Genomic DNA, 21,311 nt, shown 5'->3' with positions numbered 1-21,311 from the left:
AAATTAATAATTTCCAGAATGTTATTTTCTGATTGTGGCATGGTTTAATGCTCCAGATACAGTTTCTGATCTTACCTCAAAGGATTAGCAGGGAATTTATTTTGCGTTATTTGTTCATCACTAGCTGTTGCATAATTTATAGGGTAGGGCGAGTTACGGATGATTCCAAAAAGCAGGATTTCTTATTTCTTACATCTTCTGTATATGAATACAACTTTGTTTTTACCACATTTTATCACATCCACTTACAAGTATGTTGCTTTGATTTGAGAGCTGGCTTTCCTGCTCAGATAAGAACAGCTTATTGTGGCTTAATGTGCATGATTGTTAAATGTCATTTCCTATAGCCGATAGAAGAACAGGGCATCCCCATTTCAGATCAAAGACATTTGGAGGAAGTGTTTTAACTGGTGATAAAAGCTCTGTTAACAGATCGCAGTAGCCTACCAGAAAAGCTCAAATCAAGAGACAAGCATTGTATCTTATTGAATAAGCCGTCAATATTGATCAGCATAATACAACGACAATTAGCTATGGAAATAAGTCTGGTATAGTCTTGAATAATCACGCCAGTGTCCGTTCATACTCTATTCAAATTATATTAAAAAAATTAAGTGTTTGCAGTAGGCTATTTGCTTGAACAGCATTATCTATGATTGAAAGATTATGTTAACAGGCTGACCTTTAAATGGGCCTAGGTTGAGGTTTTGGAATTACAGAGATAATTTAAGAGACAGTTAATGCATAAGCAACGTGCTACACACCACATTCAAAATGAATCCAGTGCAGTTCAGACTAGCCTGCTTTATGGATCCGAAGAAGGGCGAGAATTCATTCACAGCCTATCCAGTCCATCCACACGACATATAAAGTCACAGGCGACATGTTGGTAACATGTCAGCAGTAAATAATATCAACCTGCTTTTGTTTTAAAGAATGGAGAATTTACTATGGAGGTTTGTTTCTCCTCAAGGGCCCCTTGTAATGGCTGTAGAGTGAGTCACATTCCCCCAGGGCTCACAAGTCTCTAGCATGTCCAGTTGTGTTGGAGCAGAATTTCACATTACTGCGCAGTGTGCAGGCTATTCTTGTCCTTCATTGACAATCCAGTCAACCTTTCAATAAATGAGAAGTTGAGAAGACTCTCATAAAATCGTTGATACAAGTGACATCAAACAGTACCACAGATTAACAGTTAAGCTTCCTCATTAAGTCGGTTCTTTGATGTCCACCCTTTAGAACTGACTGTTGTTTTTTTTTACATCGAACTGAGTTGAGAGTCGAACACTGTTCCTAGAAATCTGTCGACAATTTGAACGTCTTCATTTTGTATAATGCCAGCTATAATTGACTTTCTCTACACTCAAATGCTAGCTGTAAGCCCCTGAATTAAATCGTGTGTGGCTCCCAGTAATATCGGAGTGTATGGGTCTGAGTATATTAGTAAAGGGTTTACAATAAATATTAAATGCAAAACACATAGAGGTGCAAAATATGTGTTTTTAATTTAGTAAAAAGGTACTCTATGACATTCTGAACCTAATGTTAAACTCAAGGATCATGTTAAAAATAATTAGACATAATACGTTTTGACTCTATAGACCGACACTATTTAAATAAATCAATAAATCAATCACGCAATCAATCATTAATCAATCGATCAATCAATAACGGGCATACAAATAAAGGTTAACCTAAATCAGAATTAGACAATTCTTATTTAGCCTACCTTCAGGCAATGAAGATTAAACCAGTTTAAATGCCTGGAAAACATTGAAGAGATCATTTAAATACATTAGCCCAGCCTCCTAGACACGCTTGCTTTTTGTCTTTGTGCTGAATATGAACCAATGAAGCCTGGCTGTGGTGACATCTTCCTATATTGTGGTCAGAAGTTGACGGGGTGGTGCATGAATTGCTGGTGCCAATTTAATCACACTGAGACTTGAGACAAGAAGTGATCTCTTTGTAATGGGTAAGAATTCTCTTTTTTAAAAATCACGTTTCATATTCTTTACTGGTGCCTTTACAACTATCCCACAAATGTAGTTGATGTACAAATTTGAAAAGAATATGCATGTTGTTGTTTTTTGACCTAAAACCTTATCTTTTGTTAAATGTGAAAGATTATATTTGTACCTCGATAGTAAATCTGTAAATCTTGTATAAGCCTCTGGGTAGGTGGTTTTCTAAATAAAAGTTACATTGCTTAAACATGGAATAAGATCCAAAAGTTAGTCTAGCATTAATTCCTGAAATGGAGAAGTCATTTACTATTGAAAGCAGAATTGAAGGTTCACGGCACAGGAAACAAGCAAATTCAAAAGAGAAGCACATCAGTTTCACAGACATATGATATTACTGCAGATGGTGTGTAGAAAACTATTGATAAACCTTGCTTACATTTATTTTGGGAACTGCAATATTTCATGCTGAAGACCCTTAACCTTGCATTTTATGTTTAAAGCTCTCTTTCTGTCAATCTTAATTAAATAGTTTCTCACTTCTAAAGAAACTAGGTTGGTATCCATAACATATTGATCAATATGAATTGAGAAGAAGAATCAAAATGTGCATGTTTGTGTGAAAAGTGAATTAAATCTCTTCCCCTGTGCGGTAACACAGGAGTGTATGCTGGCTCGATAGCAGGAAGTGGGTTTTGTTACCCGTGGTTTTGAAACAGTTGATAGTTTTGTTCAATATTTATCAACAGGACAGATCGACATGGCTTGACATTAAAATGGTCGTAAAACAGAAGGGATAAATGTATGTTTTATCATGCCAAATAAAATAACAAGGATATCTCATTAACTTTAAACAGCTAAACAAGCAACCCCAGTTGTTTGAACGGAGTTGCTCTTTTGTAGCTTTATTGCTATTTATATACAGCAATATAGCTACAAATGTATGTATATATATACGGTATATATAATATTAGTGTTGTGTGTTTGTGTCTCATGTCTAGAGTCTGAAGAGGTGCAGAGTGATGTTTCCCAGGAGCCAGTAGCCAGTGAGGTCCACAGAAAGACTGGGAGCCAGGTAAATCAAATGACTTATAAGAATGCCTAATGACGTGCTACTCAGCAAACTTCGCTTAGTGGTTAGTCTGAGTTCCTGACGATTCTCATCACCAGTTGCATTTTGTCAGAAATTGTTCAGACCTGTTGGTGTGTAAGGTTCAGACTGAACAGATACTTCGAGTGGAATGACAACAAACCCCCCGCCACAATAATTTCGTTATTAGCGACAGAGACACAGAGTGCCTCAGAATGCCCCTGTTCTGTCAATTTGAAGCGAGAAATTGCGAGTAAGATCTATCAAATTTCCAAAACGGAATCATCTCGAAATACTGGTGGTTTGTGGTTACAGGTGGCCTGCTGATAACATCCATAAGGCTGAAAATGTACATATATATTATATATAGATACATACATGTGTATAAACCCATTTTTATCTATTAACACATTGCATTTGTATGGACAACAATATCACTCACAATAAAACAACAACAGGGTGTAGGCTACATCACACAAAAACATCCTCATTCAATAAGGTTAGATGAGCCGTGGGGGTTACTGTAAGCGCTTAAAACATTTCCTGTAGGCTGGTCACACGTAGAACGATTTGAACCTTGTTTCAGTTCACAAATGACTCGATACGTGTGGAAGTAAACTGACTGTAAACCTTTTTTTTTTTTGTTAACCCTGTTAACAAAAAAACCTGTGGTCTTGTTAAACCTGTGGCTTTACAAGAGGGGTCTTTCAGTTAAATGCTGGCATGCACAGATATCAACTTTTTTTATGCATGTATATATATATATATATATATAAATAATACATAAATATAAACTGCATATGCATTCATAAATAAGGTACGTGCATGTCATTTGGTTCATTCATCATAAAGATCATTCTATTTAACCTAGACCAAAGCATTGCATTCATGAGGCAAACATCGAAACAATCACCTAATTCACTTGAATACAAAGATGGGCAATAAAAGCTGTCATTCATTATGCACATTCTTCAGCCGACTTATCAAGAGTTCATCTTCCTTTCTTTGGAAACTGCAGACACAGCACAGGATATACCAACCAGAATTGAGTCTTGCATCACATTGAAACTAAATTCCCTGTTAGCCATAGCCTCCTGGACAAACTCATGGAGCAGATATACTTCGATAGTGACTCAGACGACTGCACCTTCACTATTACTCACCAAAAAAGCACGCTTCTGGGAACCGGCGAGCCTCAAGAGGAACCTGATTCAATATGAAACCATTTGTGATGTGTTTTATTCTAAAAAGCGTCTCACAGGAACAAAGTGGCCTCTAAATGTCGTCATTCAAACTGAAATATCGACATTGCGGTCTGATGGACCAATGTGTGTTCCGCGGATGTTCTTGTCAAACTAACCAAAAACACACAGATCAATTAATGACAATCCAGAAACCGTATCACCCGCACGCACACATGCAGATACGCACGCACACGCACACGCACACACACACACACGCACACACACACACACCAATATTAAGATATCAATAAAGACAAACTATTGCAAGATAATCCTAATATTGGGCCATGTGTCGTGCTAATAAGCACGACTATCAACAACTTCAACTTAATTTCAGACGATTCTTTTCAACGTAACCCTTTAGCTAAAAAAAGACAGAAATGCTCGAGGCCAAAGGTACTGCCAATTTAACCCACAAACATGTTTCCTTTCTCAAGACAGGATGCATAGTGGTTACCTATTGAGAGTCTGTCTGTACAAGTCAAGCGTACCCTCTCGATGTTTCATATCAGCTTTTGTTCCTCATGTGCAGACAGCGTCTCACTTGTTCGCTTGTCTCATGCCAGAGTTGGACCCAAACTGTCTTCCAAACAGAATCTCTACTCTACAGCGCTGATCAGCTACAGGATTCATTACCCCGTCTGATTACACAGTAGGATGTGCTAACGTCCTATTGGTTCTGAACCCAGGATGCCCCGGAGTTAACGATGGCTGAATCCAGCGCTCAGTGTGAAGCGGGTGCCAGGCAAGACAAAGGTGCTGAGGTGGGGGAGAAGTCCTTTGTGTCGAACCTGCACGGTTTCATGAAGGAGAGAGGAACGGCCATAGAGAGGATCCCCCACTTGGGCTTCAAGCAGAGTGAGTCTTACTGTTTTACCCTGGCCCTTCCTTCAGCAGTTTCTTCCCTTTGAAATAAAGCGTCTATGGTAGGAAAGATGTTGGATGTGCTTAAGGAAATTAATAACAATGCTTTTTTTCTTTTTCTTCCTGTAGTCAACCTTTGGAAGATATATAAAGCTGTTGGGAATCTTGGAGGTTATGACTCAGTGAGTAGATATATTATGTTATACACATTTTATTTAGGCCTGAATAGGCCTAAATAACTTCACATTTTCACTCACTCAGATCTTTGGTGGCAAGTTTCAAAGTTCAAATAACTGATTTTTGCATGTTTTTTTAAACCAATATGCACCACTTTCTCTATCGTTCCATTAGCCGTAACCCTATCCAATGCCTTTGAGGAAAAAACACTTTTTTGCAAATATGAATGTTTCTCACCATCACCCTCACCTACAGGTGACCGCACGGCGTCTGTGGAAGAGCGTCTACGACGACCTGGGAGGGAGTCCCGGCAGTACCAGCGCAGCCACCTGTACCCGCAGGCACTACGAGAGGTGGGGTCTCTCTCTCACCTCTCTCTCTCTCTCTGTCTCCCCCCCTCTGCCCCATCACACACACACACACACCCAGCAGAATTGATCATTTACTTTCGTATGACATGATGAATCGAGGTCCTGATTCCATGAGGTAACGAGAAGGGGTGCTAAACCCGGGCATCCTTGGCAAATCGGGGTAGAACCATCATGACCGCCTCACGAGACATTCCGGGTCTATGATTGGATAGTTTAATTCCTCACACACATCTTGCACACTGGTTTTTTGGATGAGATGGAATACAATTACACTCACACAAACACAAACAAACAAGCCATGTGTGAAATGATTTGAGTGCCATGGAAAGTTATTTATCTTCATTATATTATAATTTGAATAACCATTAATGAAACCAATCTGATGTGCGTATGTTAGGCTGGTTCTGCCGTTCGACAGACACCTGAGAGGAGAGACAGACAAGCCTCTGCCGCAGGGTAAACCCCGGAAACAGTACCGGAGGAACATGGAGAAGGCCGGCAAAGAACGAGGGAAGAGGAAGACTGTCCGTATGGAGAAGGAGCTCCGTGAGGTAAATGAGGGAACGATGGTGGATCTCACTGTTAAACTGTTACTATGATGTCTAAATAATAATATATATTTTACTGACCATAGGCCCAGAGGATAACCAAAGCTACAGTGCAAGTTGAGGCTGGAACTCAGGCATATGCAGCTCCATGGCCCATCTCCAGACCCCCGCTGAGCTGCCCGCAGACCAACCGAGAGCCTGCCGTTGTTTGTACTGCGGCTTACGACGGCTCCAGATCACTCTGCGTCCCGCTTCCTGCGTCACAACCGTTGAGCGATCACATGGTCTCTCCTCCTGGCATGGGCCTCTCTCCCCTGGAGAAGAAGAAAAGGATGGCCCAGGCCAGCCTCAGCCAGCCTTCACACCTCCAGGACGATGATAAAGACAGGCCCAGTGTCATCCACCGCCCCCTGCCTCAGGCCACGCAGCTTCCCGCTCCCAAGTGCACCACCTTGGAGGACTCTCCGAGGCCTGTGTCCACCTCTTCTTCCCGCTGCTCCTCCCCTCACTCCTCCCTCTCCTCAGAGGACCTTCCAGCAGCCGCTGGAGGGAAGCCTGAACCAAACGGAGCAACGCCACGGCAATACGTGACGCTGGTCAGTGGCAGGAGTCGCTTGGTTGCGGACAATAAGTTCTGTAGTGCAATCACCAAAGGACAAGTCATTCCTTTCCCTGGCACCCAATTACTGAAAGCGGACGCCATCGGAAATGAGAACAAAGACTCTGTATGGAGAGCTGTCCCAAAGGTCAGCGGAAGAGAGTCTGCTCGCACTTGCCCAAAGGCGACATCTTCCTCCTATTTCGGCGTTCACACAAACTGGCCACCGGCACCTAACTCAAGTTTCACCAAAGTCCTTCCAAAACCAGCACAACCTCTCAAACCAACTCCTCTCCCGCGTGGTTATAAAATCGACCAAGGTTGGCCGACGCAGCCGCACGATCAGTCGGTAAAGAAGCGACATCACCTCCCTCCCTGGATCTATCAGACGTCGGAGAGGAGAGACAAATCTAAGCGGTTTCTTACTAGCGAGCCTCGGCCCCTTCACGGTGGCAGCCAGCCCCCTCCGTCCTACCTCTTCACAGACTATGGCAGGGCGGTCAGAGACAGTATGCCTCAACCACCCCCCCTCCAAGCGTTTCTGCCAGAGAGAATGAGGACGGCGCACTCCCAGCCTCTATACCACCAAGCCCCGGTAGGGCTGAGTCACCCAGCCCACTTCTACTCTTACCCTTCTTACTACCTCTCTGCATGGAGCGACCAGAGTGAATACGCGCGAGCGGGGGTTTCTCCTCAGTCCGTTTATCCTCGTAAACTTTGATACTGTGCAGAAGAAGAAAGAGAAGAAAGAGAAGTAGAAGAAGAAGAGGGTTAAGTGGAAAGAGGGTTAACATAGGTCCCTATAGGTTGATTATGAGTCTACCTCTTTAACTGAAAATGTGTTCTTTCTTGTGTGTTTGCTGCAATAATTTTGTTGAGCACAATGAGTACAGTAATACAGTAATACATGAGGCATATTGGCCGACTGAATATTAGGAATTTGTTAAATATCCCTATTTGAAATGTGAGTTGAATTGCATTGGAAATTATAATGTAAATGTCTGCTTTATGCCCACATTAAAACCCAATACTTATTTTGATGATGTCAGCATTCGTGAATGGAAACTGGGGTTTGCAACTCATCTTAAAATATATTTCTTGGCAATATCATCTTCTGCTTTCCAGTTCCAAATATCACGTCCAGGCACAAGGATTTCCCTTCTGTTTAAATTGTTAAGAAACCAAACCACCAGTAATAAAAATGGCAAAATCCTCTATGAGTCAATCGATGTTCTATTCTCATAGTATGAGAGCCTAGACTAGACTTCATGTTATCTTTGAATTATTAGATCAGATTGGTGACAGTAAGCACACAAATGAATTGGTTGATGAGTTGATTGTGAATGATCCAATGTGTAGGCATATAGAGTAACATACCTTTATTTAATTTTAGTCAAGCACACGTTTACTATTATATATTGCTGATAACCACTTAAACTAGAAATGTTGAAAAGTATGAAAATATATGACAAGTTAAGGAATGTATGGATTTATACTCAATATATATGGATAGAAATTATGTACTTTTGCGGCCTTTTTTTGTTGTTGCGAGAATTACTTTTCAACTTTTGGGTTCCCGTAGTTTCTTGATGGGTCGCCATGGAGATCAGATATGGTTGCTAATATGCTGGCCGACAAACCCGCGATCTCTGCTCAGATCATACCAAACGCAACACCTTTCCGAAGCCAAACCATGTCTAACCTTATTTAATAACCATATACACGTTAATCTGAACATCGGCTCATTATCACCCTTGATATGGCTAAGCGTTCAGCGTTTCTACTTCCTGAGAAATAAGCGCCAGAAAGCGCCAGCATTCGTCGCGTCCTAATGACGAAGACAACAACAACAGTTGATAATTAGAGCGAGCAAACTTTTTACTAGACATTTCTAGGATGACAACCAACACAAGTGTCAGTTTGATGGTCATGTATCAAGACGAGTCGGTGTATATCAGATATCATGACGGATCGACGCTGAACGTGTCCCCCTGCGGCTCTGAGTTCATGATGGTGAAAGCCCCCGACCCCTCCGCGCATCCTATGCATGCGACCGAACAAGTTCGACAGAGGACACGATTCGCCATCAGCGCCTACAAAGTACTGGTTATCTATCATCATTTATTTTATATACCCGTCGATCTTGGTCATATCGTCAGTATGCTACAGATGCATCTAAAATACAGTACTTGCTCAAATACAATATGTCTTAATTGTCTTGATTTTGTAGGAACTAATACAAGGTGCATTGGTGTTCAGGAATAAATACGCTTCACGGCCATATCTTCCAAATGAACTTATTCCAGCTGTTGATAGAAAGGTGAGTCATTCTGGTAATCCCCCACCATGCAAATCATTAGGCTTAAACTGGTTATTCGGAAATGTACACTTAGTTCCTATTTTCTGCAGCCTTTCTTTAGTGTCAACTCGGAGGCGGATTGGCCCCTAATCTCCTGTGACGCGGAGCATGGCCCTGGCGGGGACACCAAGGTCAGGTCCCTGGAGGGGAGGGCCACCCTCACCTTGTCCGCTTCAGGAGAGGACTTCTCGGTTGAGTTTCTATGCAGCATCAGTCAGCCCGATCCGGGGCGCAACGCACACAGCACGGTCCCCGCCACCGGTCCGACGTCGCAACAACGGGGGCTGACGCCGAAGAGCGAACCGTCATTTCGCACAGACCAGAGGGTTGGTCTCCAAAACATCAGCGGTCACGTTGACAAACCAAAGGACATGACGAGAATGAAGTTGAGCCGACCGAGGTCGTGTTCTCCTCAGGGTAACAGCAGCAGCCCTTCTCTGCCCAAGGTAGAGCATGCACTAACAGTAACCCCGGTCATCGTGGTGGTGAACCAACTCTGTCCTCACCATGACTTCTTACCAGCCTCTCGTCCCAATCTAACGCCCTGTTCCCATCCAAGTCAGAGGACATGTACCTGTGTACCACGCTGGTGGTCCAGCATCACTCCTGCTCCTGTGTTGCCCCCATGTGGCGGTACCCTCTCTCTGTCGCTCGCCACCACTGGGCCACGCGCCGCGGGGCGACTCCCGGACATCACGGGGCGGGCGAGGAGAACGTCCTGACGGAAGCGTCGGACGAAGGGCACAGGCGGTGTCCCGTCCCCGAGGCGCTGCCCCTCCGATGTCCCTCGCCTCACCAGCACAGGTACGACACACTGACACTAATGGAGGTGACTCACTCGCTCGACAAAGTCCCTCCGATTCCGTCCGTCTCCGGCCGTCTTACCCACAGCTCCCCAGCGCTGCCTGAGTTGTTTTAGCTTCCTCGCAATGGTCTGTCTGGTCTTGTTTCGGGCCTCCCGCTCCTTGCCTTCTTCTTAAATTAGGATAAGATAGCACTTGCACATGTTCCAGTAGCAAATTACAGTAAGGCATATATCAATTAGTAAAAATCATGGCACAAAGTAACACAATGACACAATAATACCCAAGATGTACAATATATTTAACAAGCTGACTGTAGGTCAACAAATCTCTATGAAGGAGCTGTCCTCTGGTTGCATTGATGGAATACAATGAAATAAGTTCACATTAGCATAATTCAAATAATATCAACATGTCCCCATGAACAGGGACAAAAGTGTTGCATAGTAAGGCCGTTCAGTATTAAGTAACGTCATCATGAAATGTCGATTAGTAATAGCAGTAACTCTATTCACCTGCCGTTATATGTGTAGTTTCAGTTATTTAGAAAGTACTCGTCATGTGTGTCAGGTGGAAGGTGAAGTTCCCCCTGGCCCAGGTTGATGAATATCAGGAGCAAGACTTCCCTGGGGAGCTGACCACGGTCATGTGGTGTCAAGGAGTGATGTACAGGTTTGTATGTGGGCTGTGTTTGGTGTATCTTATATTTTGTCATTTATTCATTGATAACACAGTAGCTGTAGAAAGTACAACTATTATGCGTGAGTTCATATTATTGTGTTTCCTTTGATCATGATTCGGTTCTATTTGTCTTGATTATCTGCTTATCGTCTTATTGTCTTCTGTAAAAGTATTGCATTGTTACATTTGTTTGCATCAATATTTGAAGTGAGAATATTTAAGCTAGTAAAGCCAGGCTAAGCTGCTATGCAACACTGTGTATTTTAAACAATATGTAAGTGTGAAACACGCCAAAATTAAGAGAGCGAATATGCCATTGATTCCCCTTCGTGTCACACCTTTCAGATTACTTAGCGGTTCTATATCAGTCATCGAGGTTTCCCCCGGAGATGGATCAGTCATCCGATCTAACAACGTCCTCAGCAGCTATTTCACTCACTATAAGGGCGATTCTCAGTCAGGGCAGGTGAGTTTCACTTTATCATGCTGGCATCCTGCCACACCGCATGTTATTTAGGAGTGCACTGTAATAATTACACAGAGTATTATGTTTCCCTCATTACTAATCATAGATGACTGACAAAAAATGTACATCATTAATTTGACGATTGTATTGCAGGTCAAAGAGATCACCTACCTCGTCAACAGTCTACCCCCTGATGTACCTGGGCAGGTGTACTCCATAAGGTCCATTGTGAGTCGTGCAAGCAGGTGAGCCACCACCGCCTTCAATGGGATATGATGACTCGACGATTTATGGACTTCTCATGATTTGTTTCTTAATCTAAATTTCTGTCCACCAGAATCCTCACTTGTTACAACCAGGCCAGAGTTTCCTTGTTGCTGCCTGTCATGCCGAGCTGTTTGGACCCGGTCAGAGGCATTGTCCAATCTCTGTTCAAGTCAATACACACTGTGCTTATATTTGTTTGTTTAGAATTTAATGTATATTGTTTTTCTGTACAGGAGAGAAATCATTTTGAGTGGGAGACGTTTGAGGATAACCTGCCAAGTTCAGTGTCACTTGACCCTCACTTTGACCTCCCGCAAATGGAGCATAACAGGTAGGCAGTGTTTTATCGACCTACAGGCTTTATTGTGTTTCAAACTTTATATATTTATAGATAAATACACTATATATTTTTTGTTTTATAAACTACTACTTGTGAGATATTGTGAGCTTTTGACACGTTGATATCTAAAATCTGTTTGGGGGTATCCTTCCACCGCCTAAAGTGTAAAAGTTGATTGAAAGCTTATGGAGAATGTCCATGTAATATCCCTAAGAAATATGTACTGAAGTTCCCTTCTGCTCTAAGGTCCGACATCGTGTCTGCTGAACTGGAGAAGATCAAACGCTTCAACTGTATCCTTGAGTCTTCGACCATTGCATGATAATAGAAACCACAATCTGTCTCGTCTGTCACTCCCACGTAGCTTACCAGACCCCTCTTCTGTCGCATGCTTTGAATCTGAAGGCTTGTCTGCGGCTTCAGTATGTCTGTCGTGACGTACGAGGAGACGGAGACTGCGTAGCCAAAAGGTTTCTCCTTCATGTCACGCCTTCAGTTCTGTTGGAACACAGCAAGGTGCCGGGGGTTTGGGGGGAAGGCTCTGCAGTCCCGCGTTGTGGATCTGGAACCACCCAGACAGCCAGTGAACCCGTGGATGAGACCTATATCGCAGAGGCCCTCCAGAGAACATCTAAAGCCATACAGGACATTGATGCCGTTATATCAGCTGCAACACTGAATTAAAACCCAATGCCTTCTAAGAATGGGGAGTAAATGTTCCTAGTTTTGTATCCGACAGGGTAATTCAAAAATTTGGTGATGAACTTGTGTTAAGTAATTATGCATTCATCAATAAAAATTAAGCTTTTTTCTAATTCAGTGTACACATTTTTCTATTTTTCTGTCTTGTGTTATTGGAATTAAGTTGTTGTTTTTTCTTGGTTTGCGCATTCTTCCACTGTGAAAACAGGTCCTGTGCAGTTGCTTAGATTGTAGAGGGTGATTTCATAATGTGGTGTCCCTGTACTGTAAAAGGTTAATGCTATTGAATTATACAGAATACAGTATGCACAGGTTCACGTGCATGATATTTTCCACACCAAACTGCAGTGTGCATCCTTTCACCTAAAGATACCGTTCTCTGGTGCTCTCTAGTGTAGACACAGAAAAAAAAATACAGTATTTTCTCAATTTAACTACACGGTATTATCAAAACAGTTGATCAGGAAAAGAGCATTGTTGGGTTTATATGGGATAATTATTTGTATGGTTCCAGTTATATACTATATATTCACTAAAAACAAAATATCAATAACACCTAAACTAAAAGACAGGAACAATTTCAGAATTATTTGTATAATACATTATATTTAATAGCGAGAGAGAGAGAGTTAGACACCGTTTTAGGATCATTAGTTGTCTAATGTTTCTCTATTGGAAAAAGGCATTAATGTGCAACGGGATCAAGGCTGGATCCTAGACGACAGAACTGATCCGAGATCTGCCATATGGGAGGTCCTCGACCAGCAGCGGCGGACTGCAGGGCCCCGCATTTGTCGCGAGAAGTCACGAAGTTTCCGGTGTTGTGTGTGTGTACCTGGAAACATGGCGGCCAGCTTCCGCGGCCGTCCTATCCGAAGTCTTCGGCTACGAGGTAAGCGTGTACAACTTGTACTGCCATTTTTACCATGCTCACTATAAAATAGAGGTTCTTAAGTACGCGATGACCCCTGCGTGTCTGCTCACAGTGTCGGTTACGTGTGCTTTTGACAGGTCGGAATGACAGCGGGGAGGAGAACGTACCGCTGGATCTGACCAGAGGTGAGCAGAGGCTTCATCACAGCCGATTACTGCTCAAAATGGATGAGCACCGTCTGTTAAACGAACCCCTACTGAAGTGATGCACCGTGCTGCCCTATCATGTCATGTCATTTGCCATCCCGTCAGACTCGCCTCACTGTTTTATAGCAGTGCCATAGCAGGCTAAGACCACATACACGGCATTAGCCCAGCTAACCTAACAAGCTAAGTTAGCCTCAGCTAGCTGCAAATGCTACCGAGCTATGTCGACGATCTGTTGTTTTGATTTGCGACACGGCGAGATCGTCAATTTTGAGCGATCCTGGGATGAGTTGAAGGTTGGAAAGCGGTGTATTAGCCGGTTGTATTGGTGTTTTGGTGTAGCGACCGCTAGCCAATAGTAGTGGGAAGGATGGGACACATCCCTGGGTCTTAATGAGACTGTTGACACACAGTCTGTCAAGATGAACCACATCACTGGCTGCACAGCCTAGAGTCCTGTCATCTCAGACCTGGATCGTCTTTAACAGTGGGGGGTTAATGAAGCTGTCAGATGTCATGAATGTGACCAACTGAATGATTTATTCCTAGGAAGATATAATGTTATTGATTTAGTATAAAAATGCATGTAGCCTAATCGCATCTAGCGTGTAACGCTACGACTACTCGATCCATCCTCCGGGACATACAAGTCACAAAATTGAATGACATTCCCAGAGATGTAGATGTATGGACTCGTACATACTGTATACATAACATTGGAATGCATAGTTACAATATTTGTTTTTGGTAAAACGAAGCGCTCTCGGATGCACATCGGATGCATGCTAGGACCTCAGGCTCAAACCTTCCTAGTCTCGTGTCTAGCCTCTGGAAAACGAATTACCAGCATATAGAGACTGTTTAGGGAGGTTTACATAACCAGTCATTCATTCACCAAAAATATTCTGACATAAACCCTTTGTTTGTCGAATTGTCTCGGTATGAATCCCAACAAAGAAGAAGATGAAATCGCCTAGCTCAGTGGCCCCAGCCCCTCTCTTCCCTGGTTCTGCACAACAATATCTGTAAATTATGATTTAAACACTAGTCACATACAGATGTATGCGTAGATATAAATATTTCTCTCCCCTCCCCCCCACACAGAACCATCAGACAACTTCCGTGAAATCCTACAAAATGTGGCCAAGCCTCATGGAGTCAGTAACATGCGAAAACTGGGCCACCTGAACAACTTCATAAAGGTACGTTGCTGCTAGAACTAATTCGCTTGACTTATTTGTTCATTGTGTGTTTTGGATCTGGAGGTGGACATCCGAGTATAGCAAGCTTTGCATACAGCGGTACATCACACAGGAACAGATCAAGCGACTGTCGGGCGTGTTCCATCTTCTCCTACTTGTTACCGCATTCATTGGCTTGTAGCTGTCAACATGGCGGTGTGTCATTGTGAAGCTGACACTGAGTGAGCTTGAGCTCTTGAGTGTGCGTGTGTGTCGGGAGCAGCGTTTTTTTTGCTTGAAGAGGTTTAATGTGCTAAGTCTGCATTATGTGTAGTCCCATCCTGGTAGGGACCAGGGCTTGAAGGCTTATCGGTGTTGTGGAGCTTCCTTGATATCAATGATGGTGTACGCTTTACTCTTTTGAATTCCTATAGCGTTGTGTTTTTTATAATGTCATTCAGTTGTTCCTTTGAAGAATAATTGTGCTGTGCACATTGGAAGAAAATGAGGGGTTTACTTTATGTTGTATCTACTATTACATAATGTTTATAGATCTTATTAGAAAAAATTCACCGGACATATTCTATTGTTGGTTACCTGCAAACAACAATACAATTCCCAAACAGTATAAATGATGAGTTCCAATCCAGCTACTCGCTGCCAGATACAAAAGAACAATGTCCGAATGCTGCAAACCGCAACACAGTGACTGCATTTCATGACAGCAGCAGGGCATCAGGCTGTCTTACTTGTTAAGCGTTGCTTCTGTTGTAAATACACCTGACATTCTTGTTTACAACTATTCACACTCTACGAACTGTGAGCGTGCTTGCATGCCTGCCTTATGTGTGAGAGTTTGAACGCCAGGCTACTGATTCCATATTAGGATTCCAGGACACCGAGGGTGAGCTAATCCCATGGAAAGTGTCACAGAGAGTGCTTCCCCCCCCCCCCCCCCCCCTCACACTACTCATTGGAACAGCACCCCCCCCCCCCTCCAGCACCGCACTGCTGCCGGTGCTGTCAGGCCCCCTCTCTTTCTGCTCTGGCACAAGGGAGATGCCGTCTTTCTGTATCTCTCTCTCAGCCAACCCATCCGACTCTAAAAAAAGATGAAAGGTCAAGTTGAGAAAGCTATTGTTATAATGATTATGGTCTTTCCTCAAGTTTCACATGACCAGGCAGGTCCAATCATTGTTCCGATGTATAGTCATAACACGTGTTTAGTGGGAATAGGATTCAGATTAGGTTTCATTGAACCGCAACACCCTTAGGGTCGGCATTGAGCGGGAGGTCATGTTGGACAAATCCCAATCCGTTTTCTTTTATCATTGCAGCTGCTATGCAGCATCGGCCACCATGAGGAGAAATTTGGGTTTACGTACGAAGAAATTATAATTTGGTAAGTAGTGTATTGTCAAGTCAAACTTCCTCAAACTGCTATTGTAGCGTATGCATGTTGCCCATTCGTTTAATTCCTCGCATACCCTAACAACAATTGAGAAACCTCAGGACGGTTGTAAATAATCGTTAATAATAAATAACAGATCATAATTGTTGTGTATTGAACATGTTCTTCAAATGCCACAAACTTCAACAATTTGAAAGATGACCATTGGCCAATGGTGAAGCTGCTGAAGCAGACCATACAGTCTCCTTCCTTGGGTCTGGGGCTGGCCGTTTGACCGCTCTGTGCTCTTGGTCCTCCAGCCTGCGGCTGGCTCTCCTGAACGAGGCGAAGGAGGTGCGCGCGGCTGGGCTGCGGGCTCTGCGCTACCTGATCAGGGACACCAGCGTGCTGCAGAAGGTTCTCAGGCTGCAGGTGGACTACTTGATAGCCAGGTGAGGAACCCCCCTCTCAGAGCGCCCTCCTTGGGTTCACTGTGACCAGTCAATTGTTGTTTGTTTATTGTTTTATTGGTTAGAAGGATCCTTAGTAGCTGTCACAAAAGTGGGGCAAGTTAGTCTTCCTGGGATCCACACAGAAAGACACAACACATAACAATACACAAATCATAATTCAGGTAACGATGATCATCTAAAAGCAGTAAATCCTTATCAACATCATCAGAAATTATTCAGCTTTATTGTGCTGCCAGTTGACAGCTGAAACTGTCTGGTTTCTCTGATGAAGGCTGATGGGTTGGTGGATGTTATCATGACTGTGGTGCGTGGTTTGTCGGTGAAGTGTTGATGATTTGTGTCCAATCAGGTGCATCGACATCCAGCAGAGCAACGAGGGCGAGAGGACCCAGGCTCTAAGGCTCGTCCGAAAGGTGAGATTAAATCCACCTTAATCTTTAATCTCCCGACGGCCTATCTAGCTGTTCCCACCTCCATGCGGGCCAGCCTGCTGGTTTAGTGGACAGAGCATAAGCACACTCAACTCTGGAGTAGGCACGGGACAACGTGATAATGTCATGTCACGATTATCCTGGAAAAAATACAGATGATTTAGGATATTGTCACTTTAATCATGGAACTCTTTAATGTCGCGTTCCCACTGCAGGGTGCGGTACGGTTCGGTTCGCCTCAGTCCGGTAGGGAGGGGGCGGTATAGCCCAGCTCAGTTCCGAGGTCGCGTTTCCACCGCCGACAGTACCCTTTATGGTAGGCCGGATGTCGACCGCCGCGGCAGCTACATAAACATCGTGACATCCTAGCAGCGCGACAGAGTGTAGCCTGCTCAATAAAAACAATGGAAAAGTTGAACGCGACACATTAAACCAAGAGCTGCCATGGAAGTCGTCCAGCAACAGTTCCTGGCCTTTATGCTTTTCATATGGCAGTTAATCAACTTCCGAATGCAAGCTTTATTTGACGAAAGTTTGGAGGCTTCTGTCTGTTTGTTTTTATCCCCACGTCGCCCGGAAGTGACGATTCTGTCGACCAATTAACGGAGGGGGTGTGTAGCTCGAATTTTCCGGCACCCTTTCAGGCGTCTCAGTACCCCAACAGAGGAGTACTGAAGACGAGGGGAAAAAGAGTACGGCTCAGTCCGGGTCACGCCCACTTTCGCCGGTGGAAACGCAATCTGTACCGCACCTTTGCGAACCGAACCGTACCGCACCCTGCAGTGGAAACGCGGCATAAGGTGTACTAAAACATATTGGGATCACTTTTTCTTAACAATCCTTTCAGTGAAATCAAGTCCTCATTCTTCTGACAAATATACTCATTGTAAGTCTCTTTGGGTTAAAGCGTCTACTAAACGCCCTAGATGTAAATATTCAGTTTTAGTACCTTTCAACCAATTCTAAATAAATCAGGAAATCAAGGTAAAGAATAGACAATTAAAGAGGCTACGACATCTACGACTAATCCTGGTTTTATTCAAATGAAAGACACCTTCACCTTGGTGCCCCTGAACCCTCTCTTCTCAGATCATCACGGTCAACGCCATGCTCTTCCCCACCTCGGTCGCCAACTCCCTGATCGCCGTGGGAACGGACGGACTGCAGGAGCGGGACCGCATGGTCCGCGCCGCCATCGCCATCGTCTGCGAGCTGGGTGAGTAGAGACGTCGCACATCTGCAAGTGAGAGACGGATGTGTTACACAAGCACAAGTGAGAAGCTGTGTGTAGTTCCAGTGGTGGAAGGCCACGTACGCACACAGGTCATAAGCAGGCTAAGAACCAAAAGGAAAATAATTAGAAACATTCAAGGTTCTGTTTGACTTTGATGGAACTGAATTCAAGAAAATCGCCTCATGCCCTCTCCAGCTAAATGCTCGTTTGGGGAAGTAGCGTTGTGGTCTAGCCTGGCTAACGCCAGACCTCATCTCGAGATCGCGTGCAAGGCAGCATGGGTACACCCAGGCTAGCTGCGGTCGCCTGTATTGTACTATTTCTGCGATCGAGGGATCCCTGTCCGAGTCTTAATCTATGAAACGCGTTGACGGCGTCCGCAGCCCTGAAGAACCCGGAGGTGGTGGCCAAGCGAGGGGGCCTCAGCACTATCCTCAAGAGCGTCATCGACTGTCGGCTGAGCCGCATCAACGAGGCGCTGATCACCACCATCCTCCACCTCCTCAACCACCCGCAGACACGCCAGTACGTGCGCGCGGACGTGGAACTCGAGGTACGCGCGTGCACGACCATGCTAGCGTAAAATGTATGCTAATGCCCGCACAAGGGGTTCGTTTTTTCTGTCTGGGATTAACACAGAGGGTTTTTTTTGTGTCTTGTCCTATGGATTTTACAGTGATGAGTTTCAACACATACAGACATACACGCATGCAAACATACACTCACACTCACACTCTATCCCCTTCACACTTTCCTTTCCTCTAAACCGGCTATCAGTGTAAGGAAACAGATTGAGACATCCCATAAACACCAAGCCAAGATAGCTACATTGATGTCATTTGATACCAATAGCAGGATGTCTATATTAATAGAGATGTCTATAGCGTTGCTTACAGCCCTCTGTGTTAACCCCGAGTGTTACTTTATTCAATTGAGTCAATATTTGCGAACATGTCTTTTGCTTTGCAGCAAATCCTGGCCCCATTCACGGATTTCCACTACCGGCACAACGCAGACACGTCAGAAGGGCAGCTCAAGTGAGTGTTGTGTGTTCGAGAGAGTGCAGGTTGGGGGCTCGGAGTGAGGTGGTCGATTTGGGATTGTCCCCTCACATTCACACTACATGCGTCCGTCAACGATAGTGTCCGACCGGTATTATCAGCTGATATTTGCGATTTTTACGTTTATCGGCATCGGCCGATTTTGTTTCAAAAGCAGTATCGGCTCCAAATATCGGTTCATGAAAATCGGTATTGGCGTATCGGGTCATCGGCTAAGGCTGATGAAAATGTATCTGTATCGTAGAAAATCCATATTGGTCGATCCCTAGTCGACGGATCTCATTGACTTTGCATGGGGCTCTCTCGAAATGCATTGTGGGTCCATCTGTTCCGTCGGCTCTGTTGCCCGCGTCAAAAAGTTGAGACATGTTCAACTTTTTAAGCAGCGATGGATCCGTCGGCCCATCACATCGCGTCATGCACCTATACGTAAATACACTGTCCAATGAAATCGCCTTTGTAATACAACCCGGGAAAACACATGGATATGTCAAAAAGCCCCCATCCGTCAACGGACGCATGTGGTGTGACCTTAGGTTCAGTGTTGGTGCCGACCGGTGAATGGCGTTGATAGTTCCTTGTGTTAAATCCTCCCTAAAAATAGCCCTTCATTGTGATTGTTTATGAAATGACATTGCAGTTCAACATCCATGATTATAATGTTTTTGTCAGGATTGCTTTACGTGCTTTGTTTACAGATATGCAATGAAGTCAGTTCCAGGTTTTTATCAAAAAATCGCAAGCTTTCTTCTGACACAGATAAACGATTATGTTTGTAAGATGATGTTGTTGTCCCTACTGTGGTGTTGGTTCTTGTGTTTCAATGAACGTTTTGTTTTCACCGGTTGATGTGTGTGTCGGTCTCTCCTCAGGGAGGATCGGGATTCCCGCTTCCTGTCCAGTCGGATGGCCATAGTAGCAGCGTTCCGTTCCTGGTCCGGTACGTGTCTTATGATTCACACACTTACACTTTAAACGCATGTTATGGGATTTCATGTGTGGTTTGACTCTCGCTGCTTTTCTGTCTTGGTTTGTGATTCCAGGGATTATCAACCTATGCAAGGCCGGGAATTCTGGAATCCAGTCTTTGATTGGCTTACTCAGCATACCTAACATGGAAGTTAGGGTGAGTAATGGCTAACTCTTTCTCGGCTCTTTTAATGAATGCGGTGGTGGCAGTTGGTGTTATTGTTTGATCATAAAACATCAAACGAGAGGTGTGTTGCAGCCACAAACCTCTGCGAGTCAGTAATATTAACTAGAAGTCATTTTCATTTTCTCTTTGATGTAGTGATGGAATTTTACATTTCAAATGAACCAAGCAGTTTTTCCCCCACTTGAGACGGAGGCCAATGAATTCAGTGAGATGAACCTCCGGAAAGCAACATCTGAGTACATTTGCCACAGCTATGATGTCTTTGAATCATAAAGGGGTTGCATCATTGAGGAAAAAAGTAATTTTAGGGCACTTGTTGACACCAAAGCATTTGATTTAATAGAACATGATCAAGAGAAGATACAGGCAGCGAACTACCAAGCGTCTTCGATGAGGCAATGGGTGTACGTGCTCAGCAGTATAGGCCAGGAGCATAGTAACTTCTCAATTCAAATACTGAGTCTCTTGAGTTGATGAGCGGTTCATTGTGACACCAGGCCGGGCTGAGGTTGTGGTGACACCATCTAAAAGGTTTGAGTTAGTCTATACTGGGACAGAGGGGAAGCGGGCCATAAGGCATGGGGGTAGTGTTAAGATCTCATGGTTATATTGTCTGTAGAGGAAGAGAGATTTCTTTGAGGTGCTAAGAGACTTCTTGAAAAGGCTTACTCAATTATAACTAACTGGTATAGAAGGTTATGTTTTATGTGGAGTGTTATTTATATTTTCCGGGACAATTGTGTTTTGGAATTATACAATGCAAGCAATCAAACTCGGCGTTTGAGCATAATAAGAAGAGCGAATGTAGAGTAAGGAAAAGGTGGAAATAAT

At 43.9% G+C, this 21,311-nt stretch overlaps 3 protein-coding genes across 5 annotated transcripts in view; all 3 read left to right on the top strand.

The window, feature by feature from the left end:
• The first annotated feature begins 740 nt into the window (after positions 1–740).
• arid5a (AT-rich interactive domain 5A) lies at positions 741–8,073 on the top strand. The gene is made up of 7 exons (XM_030369872.1): positions 741–1,975; positions 2,966–3,039; positions 4,988–5,156; positions 5,292–5,344; positions 5,595–5,692; positions 6,108–6,261; positions 6,345–8,073. The coding sequence occupies exons 1-7, from the start codon at positions 1,972–1,974 to the stop codon at positions 7,575–7,577; spliced, it is 1,785 nt and encodes a 594-aa protein (XP_030225732.1). The 5' UTR covers positions 741–1,971; the 3' UTR covers positions 7,578–8,073.
• A 373-nt stretch (positions 8,074–8,446) lies between these two features.
• Positions 8,447–12,587, top strand: c11h5orf34 (chromosome 11 C5orf34 homolog). Its single transcript, XM_030369873.1, has 11 exons — positions 8,447–8,956; positions 9,087–9,176; positions 9,266–9,661; positions 9,775–10,019; positions 10,589–10,690; positions 11,045–11,165; positions 11,319–11,410; positions 11,503–11,572; positions 11,666–11,763; positions 12,019–12,065; positions 12,269–12,587. Exons 1-11 carry the CDS (start codon positions 8,753–8,755, stop codon positions 12,454–12,456), a joined length of 1,653 nt encoding a protein of 550 aa, XP_030225733.1. The 5' UTR covers positions 8,447–8,752; the 3' UTR covers positions 12,457–12,587.
• Positions 12,588–13,270: 683 nt separating this feature from the next.
• The window catches only part of LOC115553531 (rapamycin-insensitive companion of mTOR), a 28,541-nt gene continuing 20,500 nt past the window's right edge, over positions 13,271–21,311 (top strand). For all 3 annotated transcript variants that reach the window (XM_030369868.1, XM_030369867.1, XM_030369869.1), the window contains exons 1-11: positions 13,271–13,366; positions 13,486–13,533; positions 14,659–14,756; positions 16,073–16,137; positions 16,446–16,577; positions 16,948–17,011; positions 18,119–18,245; positions 18,647–18,816; positions 19,233–19,300; positions 20,197–20,264; positions 20,368–20,450. In XM_030369868.1, the coding sequence (XP_030225728.1) occupies positions 13,318–13,366; positions 13,486–13,533; positions 14,659–14,756; positions 16,073–16,137; positions 16,446–16,577; positions 16,948–17,011; positions 18,119–18,245; positions 18,647–18,816; positions 19,233–19,300; positions 20,197–20,264; positions 20,368–20,450 (972 nt within the window). In that variant the 5' untranslated portion in view covers positions 13,271–13,317. The remainder of the gene's footprint in view (positions 13,367–13,485; positions 13,534–14,658; positions 14,757–16,072; positions 16,138–16,445; positions 16,578–16,947; positions 17,012–18,118; positions 18,246–18,646; positions 18,817–19,232; positions 19,301–20,196; positions 20,265–20,367; positions 20,451–21,311) is intronic.

The sequence above is a fragment of the Gadus morhua genome, chromosome 11 (genome assembly GCF_902167405.1).
Source record: "Gadus morhua chromosome 11, gadMor3.0, whole genome shotgun sequence".
Lineage (NCBI taxonomy): Eukaryota > Metazoa > Chordata > Actinopteri > Gadiformes > Gadidae > Gadus > Gadus morhua.
The sequence above is the reverse complement of the archived record's forward strand: the minus strand, read 5'-3'. Positions and strand labels throughout refer to the sequence as shown.

Coding starts and splice junctions, on each gene's coding strand:
- arid5a (XM_030369872.1), top strand. Junction 5,693..6,107: donor ACCCGCAGGCACTACGAGAG/GTGGGGTCTCTC, acceptor TGCGTATGTTAG/GCTGGTTCTGCCGTTCGACA. Junction 6,262..6,344: donor TGGAGAAGGAGCTCCGTGAG/GTAAATGAGGGA, acceptor TACTGACCATAG/GCCCAGAGGATAACCAAAGC.
- c11h5orf34 (XM_030369873.1), top strand. CDS start 8,753: ATGACAACCAACACAAGTGTCAGTTTGATGGTCATGTATCAAGACGAG. Junction 9,177..9,265: donor TTCCAGCTGTTGATAGAAAG/GTGAGTCATTCT, acceptor TATTTTCTGCAG/CCTTTCTTTAGTGTCAACTC. Junction 11,411..11,502: donor ATTGTGAGTCGTGCAAGCAG/GTGAGCCACCAC, acceptor TCTGTCCACCAG/AATCCTCACTTGTTACAACC.